Source organism: Ranitomeya imitator, chromosome 3 (assembly GCF_032444005.1).
Source record: "Ranitomeya imitator isolate aRanImi1 chromosome 3, aRanImi1.pri, whole genome shotgun sequence".
Lineage (NCBI taxonomy): Eukaryota > Metazoa > Chordata > Amphibia > Anura > Dendrobatidae > Ranitomeya > Ranitomeya imitator.
Genome location: NC_091284.1, coordinates 831302119 through 831309433, shown reverse-complemented (window position 1 = coordinate 831309433; position 7315 = coordinate 831302119). Strand labels below are relative to the sequence as shown.

General features: G+C 43.6%; 1 protein-coding gene across 1 annotated transcript; it reads right to left on the bottom strand.

Moving 5' to 3' along the window:
* Positions 1-4475: 4475 nt before the first annotated feature.
* Positions 4476-5477, bottom strand: LOC138671825 (olfactory receptor 6N1-like). Its single transcript, XM_069759961.1, has one exon. The coding sequence runs from the start codon at positions 5475-5477 to the stop codon at positions 4476-4478; it is 1002 nt and encodes a 333-aa protein (XP_069616062.1).
* Between the last annotated feature and the right edge of the window lie 1838 nt (positions 5478-7315).

Below are 7315 nucleotides of genomic sequence, written 5' to 3'. Positions count from 1 at the left end.
GTGTACGGAGCGGAGCCGTGTGTGTATCAGGTGTACGGAGCGGAGCTGGGCGTGTACGAGGTGTATGGAGCGGAGCCGTGCGTGTACGAGGTGTACGGAGCTGAGTCGTGTGTGTACGAGGTGTATGGAGCGGAGCCGTGCGTGTACGAGGTGTACGGAGCTGAGTCGTGTGTGTAAGAGGTGTATGGAGCGGAGTCGTGTGTGTATGAGGTGTACGGAACGGAGCCAGGTGTGTACGAAGTGTACGGAGCGGAGCCGTGTGTGTACGAGGTGTATGGAGCTGAGCCGTGTGTGTACAAGGTGTATGGAGCGGAGCCTTGCGTGTACGAGGTGTATGGAGCGGAGCCGTGTGTGTACGAGGTGTATGGAGCGGAGCCGTGTGTGTACGAGGTGTATGGAGCGGAGCCTTGTGTGTATCAGGTGTACGGAGCGGAGCTGGGCGTGTACGAGGTGTACGGAGCGGAGCCGTGCGTGTATGAGGTGTACGGAGCGGAGCCGTGCGTGTACGAGGTGTACGGAGCTGAGCCGTGTGTGTACGAGGTGTATGGAGCGGAGCCTTGTGTGTATCAGGTGTACGGAGCGGAGCTGGGCGTGTACGAGGTGTACGGAGCGGAGCCGTGTGTGTACGAGGTGTACGGAGCGGAGCCGTGCGTGTACGAGGTGTACGGAGCTGAGCCGTGTGTGTGCGAGGTGTATGGAGAGGAGCCGTGTGTGTATGAGGTGTACGGAGCGGAGTCGTGTGTGTACGAGGTGTACGGAGCAGAGCCGTGCGTGTACGAGGTGTACGGAGCGGAGCCGTGCGTGTACGAGGTGTACGGAGCGGAGCCGTGTGCGTACGAGGTGTACGGAGCGGAGCCGTGCGTGTACGAGGTGTACGGAGCGGAGCCGTGCGTGTACGAGGTGTACGGAGCGGAGCCGTGCGTGTACGAGGTGTACGGAGCAGAGACGTGTGTGTACGAGGTGTATGGAGCGGAGTCGTGTGTGTACGAGGAGTATGGAGCGGAGCCGTGTGTGTATGAGGTGTACGGAACGGAGCCAGGTGTGTACGGAGCGGAGCCGTGTGTGTATGAGGTGTACGGAGCGGAGCCGTGTGTGTAAGAGGTGTGCGGAGCGGAGCCGTGTGTGTGTGCGAGGTGTACGGAGCAGAGCCGTGTGTGTACGAGGTGTATGGAGCGGAGCCGTGTGTGTACGACGAGTACGGAGCGGAGCCGTGTGTGTACAAGGTGTACGGAGCAGAGCTGCGTGTACGGATATTGGCTTTGCTGTTGATCGTGCTCATGTGTTTGGAGATCCTTCTCCTGAATTCCTGGATTGTTGTTCCAGTGTATCACTTTGTGCAGAGCATTCCGCTATTTCCTCCTTTCCTCCTTTCCTCCTTTATTCTTCCTCTGATATTGAATTTCCAATTGTCATGGAGATTTGAAAAATTCTTTAACCCCTTCACCCCCGGAGCTTTTTTCGGTTTTGCGTTTTCGTTTTTTGCTCCCCTCCTTCCCAGAGCCATAACTTTTTTATTTTTCCGTCACTATGGCTTTGTGAGGGCTTATTTTTGGGGGGACGAGTTGTACTTTTGATCAACACCATTGGTTTTACCATGTCTTGTACGAGGAAACAGGAAAAAAAATTCCAAGTGCAGTGAAATTGCAAAAAAAAAAGTACAATCTCACACTGGTTTTTTGTTTGGCTTTTTTTCTAGGTTCATTAAATGCTAGAACTGGGCTGCCATTATGATTCTCCAGGTTATTACGAGTTCATAGACACCAAACATGTCTGGGTTATTTTTTATCTAAGTGGTTAAAAAAAAATTCCAAACTTTGCTAAAACAAAAATTGCGCAATTTTCCGATACCCGTAGCGTCTCCATTTTTCGTGATCTGGGGTCGGGTGAGGTCTTATTTTTTGTGCGCTGAGCTGACATTTTTAATTATACCACTTTTGCGCAGATACACTTTTTTTTAACCCCTTAAGCCCCGAGGGTGCTTTGCACGTTAATGACCGGGCCAATTTTTACAATTCTGACCACTGTCTCTTTATAAGGTTATAACTCTGGAACGCTTCAACGGATCTTGGCGATTCTGACATTGTTTTCTCGTGACATATTGCACTTCATGATAGTGGTAAAATTTATTCGATATAACTTGCGATTATTTGTGAAAAAAATGAAAATTTGGTGAAAATTTAGAAAATTTCGCAATTTTCCAACTTTGAATTTTTATGCCCTCAAATCACAGAGATATGTCATGCAAAATACTTAATAAGTAACATTTCCCACATGTCTACTTTACATCAGCACAATTTTGGAACCAAAATTTTTTTTGACCAGCAATTTCTCATTTTTACAACACCAGTTTTTTTTAGGGACCACATCTCATTTGAAGTCATTTTGAGGGGTCTATATGATAGAAAATACCCAAGTGTGACACCATTCTAAAAACTGCACCCCTCAAGGTGCTCAAAACCACATTCAAGAAGTTTATTAACCGTTCAGGTGTTTGACAGGAATTTTTGGAATGTTTAAATAAAAATGAACATTTAACTTTTTTTCACACAAAATTTATTTCCGCTCCAATTTGTTTTATTTTCCCAAGGGTAACAGGAGAAAATGGATCCCAAAAGTTGTTGTACAATTTGACCTGCATACGCTGATACCCCATAAGTGGGGGTAAACCACTGTTTGGGAGCATGGCAGAGCTCGGAAGGGAAGGAGCGCCATTTTACTTTTCAATGCAAAATTGACTGGAATTGAGATGGGACGCCATGTTGCGTTTGGAGAGCCCCTGATGTGCCTAAACATTGAAACCCCCCACAAGTGACACCATTTTTGGAAAGTAGACCCCCTAAGGAACTCATATAGATGTGTGGTGAGCACAGAGTGAGACTGAGCAAGACACTGGGACCGATGTCTCCGCTGAGCAGGCTCCACTGTGGCTGATGCAGAATGAGAAACCGCAGCAGACATGGTTCAAGATTCCCCCTGTGCAGCGGCGGGAGCTCGACTACTTACAGACGCAATTTGGAAAGCCCCTGATGTACCTAAACATTGAAACCCCCCACAAGTGACACCATTTTGGAAACTAGACCCCCTAAGGAACTTATCTAGATGTGTGGTGAGCACTTTGACTCTCCAAGTGGTTCACAGAAGTTTATAATGTAGAGCCGTAAAAATAAAAAATCATATTTTTTCACAAAAATGATCTTTTCGCCCCCAATTCTTATTTTCCCAAGGGTAACAGAAGAAATTGGACCCCAAAAGTTGTTGTGCAATTTGTTCTGAGTACGCTGATACCACATATGTGGGGGTAAACCACTGTTTGGGCGCATGGCAGAGCTCGGAAGGGAAGGAGCGCCGTTTGACTTTTCAATGCAAAATCGACTGGAATTGAGATGGGACGCCATGTTGCGTTTGGAGAGCCCCTGATGTGCCTAAACATTAAAACCCCCCACAAGTGACACCATTTTGGAAAGTAGACCCCCTAAGGAACTCATCTAGATGTGTTTTGAGAACTTTGAACCCCCAAGTGTTTCACTACAGTTTATAACGCAGAGCCGTGAAAATAAAAATTCTTTTTTCACAAAAATGATTTATTAGCCCCCAGTTTTGTATTTTCCCAAGGGTAACAGGAGAAATTGGACCCCAAAAGTTGTTGTCCAATTTGTCCAGAGTACGCTGGTACCCCGTATGTGGGAGAAACCACTGTGCGGGCGCATGGCAGAGCTCAGAAGGGAAGGAGCACCATTTGGAATGCAGACTTAGAAGGATTGGTCTGCAGGCGTCACGTTGCATTTGTAGAGCCCCTGATGTACCTAAACAGTAGAAACCCCCCACAAGTGACCCCATATTGGAAAATAGACCTCCCAAGGAACTTATCTAGATATGTTGTGAGAACTTTGAACCCCCAAGTGTTTCACTACAGTTTACAACGCAGAGCCGTGAAAATAAAAAATCTTTTTTCCCACAAAAATGATTTTTAGCCCCCCAAATTTTTATTTTCCCAAAGATAACAAGAGAACTTGGACCCCAAAAGTTGTTGTCCAATTTGTCCCGAGTATGCTGATACCTCATATGTTGGGGTAAACCCCTGTTTGGGCACACGGGAGAGCTCGGAAGGGAAGGAGCACTGTTTTACTTTTTCAACGCAGAATTGGCTGAAATTGAGATCGGACGCCATGTCGCGTTTGGAGAGCCCATGATGTGCTTGAACAGTGGAAACTCCTCAATTAAAGCTGAAACCTTGCAACCAGGCAACCCCCACATGTACTTATGCTGGCTAACAGATGTAAATCATTCAGCTGCGGCAAGAAAAACTAAAACTCCGAGCACTAAAAAATACTGGGAGGACCCCCGAGCGTGCTCGAGAAATCTCGAGTAACGAGTATTTTCGCTCATCACTACTAATCATCCTAAAATTATCAAAGATCACGTCTTGTGATGGAATTCTCATGACCAGGTCGCGAACAACCAGAAGATCTTAGTGATCACTGATGATCTTTTTTAATATGTAAGATGTGTTTTTTGAGAGAATCCTTAATATCTCTATTTTTAAAACTGTAAACGATTGGGTTTAACATGGGGGTTAACACTGTGTATAACATATCCACCAACAAGTCGATGTCTGAGGAATAAAATGGTTTAGGAAAAATGTACATGAAGATTGGAGGCAAGAAGAACATGTTCACGACAATGAAGTGGGAGGCGCAGGTGGAAAATGTCTTACTGCGTCCTTCGGATGAAGGAATCCGCAGGATGGATATGATTATTCTAGAATACGACATAACTATCATAGTGAAACATGTGATGAGCAGAAGGGCACTAAGGGAAGTGCCAATCTTGACATGGAGCGGAGTATCGGCACAAGCCAACTGGATGAGAAGAGGATGGTCACAATAATAATGTTGAATGTCATCTGCTCCACAAGACGGTAATTTAAGAGCTAATATTATCACTACGATCGGAGAAGCAAACCCCAAGGTCCATGACACCAAAGCCAATGATATATACAACTGCCTGTTCATGATGGAGTGGTAACGGAGCGGAGAATAGATGGCCACGTAGCGATCGAAAGCCATGACAGAGAGGAGGTAACACTCAATGGCATTGAAAGACACAAAGAAATACATCTGCACGAAACAACCCTGGAAAGAGAAGCTATCAGGGTGCGTAGAAAACTTGTTGAGCATCTTTGGGATGGTTGCAATGGTGGTCATCATGTCTACTAAAGATAGGTTTCGGACAAAGAAGTACATGGGGGTATGATGTAGCTTTTGCTCCAAGGTGACAACGATGAATATAAGACCATTCCCCGAGACTGATAAAAGATAGATGAAAAAGAAAATAATAAATAACAGTATGTGAAAGTCATGGAGGATTGGAAATCCGAAGATGTACTCGATGACATGGTTGGAAGAGTCATTGATGGAGTTGATATCTTGTGTTTTCACCTGGGGATTAGATAAATGGCACTGAAGACCGTGGTGCATAAACGGGAAATAAAGTAGACAAGATGAACCATTATCAGAAATCCTGAGGTTGCAGCAGTATCAGAAGGCTAATGCTAAACTTCTAGATTACAATGCTAAATCTCTAGTGGGTCTTTTAGCTATTACCCATCCTGTATAGTAATGGTCTTATCATGTGAAGCAGAGGGAACTTTTCGATCATCCCAGGCTTTGATATAATTGGGGATCTAAGTCAGGATCTCCAAAAATCTTGTATCAGGACCAGTTATTAGGTATTTAAAAATCCTTAAAGGTTTTTTTCATCTTGTTTAATGGATAAAACTGCAACATGATTGGAAAACCACCAACTTTTCCATTAACCTCATTAAAAATCTTCTTTGAAAGAAGGACTTTTAATTATTCACTGCACATTGCCTAGGTCACTAGCCATCTCAGTAATAACTGGTCTCCTAAGTAGAGAGCACAGCACTTGTAAGCTTTGCCATAGAGCTTGTAAGTGCTGCTCAGAAGCTTGATCGGACTATGTGCGGTACCCTTTCTATCTTCTAATACTCTCTCTGTGGGTAGCATCAAAGTAAGAAGCGTTTTAGTCACTGAAAAATCTTTAACTTATGTGGAGAGATTTCTGAAAACAGTCTCTGTATGCTCATGGGTCATCAACTGCTCCCCCATAAATAGCATCTAAAGTACATTGTGCAAAAATAACATTTATACAACTGTACACACCTCATCTATGTAACACCAGCAGAGCACCAGGCACTTATTGCCAAAGTTTGTGATGAAAAGTTTATCATTAGACCCTTAAATATTTTTGTTTTGGTTACCTTTCATTTGATCAACTATCAGGCACCACCATGGGCACAATATTGACCCCCCGACTATGCCAATTTAAGCATGGTACAACACAATTCTTTGCAAATTGGAGAAAGTCCTAGTATTCAAGAAATATACAAAGATTATATATTATTTAATATAAGAATAACTTTGGGGGAGAGATGCAGGTATAAGCCATAGAGAAAAAGGTAAGAGATATCTTGTTAAAATTAACACAGAGAAAAAAAAAGAAAAATGCAATTCAAAAGAATAGTCATTTATTACTTAAAGCGAACCTGTCAGCAAGATTTTGTTAAGTAAACTACAGGCGTTATCATGTTGACACAGTTACACTGATTAAAATGATACCTGGGGTGAAGCAATCAGTCTTGTGGTTCTTGTGGAAAGATAAGACTCTGCCTACAGTCCCACCTGGGCACAGCATCTCAATAACTAAAAGCTTCTAACACTGATTACACAAAAACCACAAGATGGATTTCTTTATCTCTTAGCTTATTGGGTGCAGCACTTGATTACACAAGAACCGCAAGATGGATTTTTTCACTCCAGGTATAATTTTAATAACTTTAACACTGCCAACCTGACAATGCCTGTAGTTTACTTAGCAAAATCCCTCTTTTAATGATGCAATTTTTAAGCCATTTTAGACCAGGGATCTCTGATTTTTATGGTGTTTAGTCTAGAACGTAATGGAGTTGTCCCTCTTTTTGGACTTTTCTTACATGCGTATATTTGTGACTTAAATATGTTGGATTTGGGTTTCGATAAACATTTTGCAGTTTTAGGCTCTTTTTTCTGCACATTCAACTTTGATGTGGTTTGGGGTCATAAATCAGCTGGGCTCAGAAAAAAACAGATAAAATAGTTACAAACTCGCCATCAGATCGTCACAGCGGTGCGACTGACGTATTCTCAATTGCGGTAGTTCATTCCGCATCCAGCAATAAACAATTCAACACAGAGATTATAGGAAGCAAACGTGGCACAGTTTTTTTGAGTCTCAACTGTAAAAATAATTTTTTTGC

Coding starts and splice junctions, on each gene's coding strand:
- LOC138671825 (XM_069759961.1), bottom strand. CDS start 5,477: ATGCACCACGGTCTTCAGTGCCATTTATCTAATCCCCAGGTGAAAACA.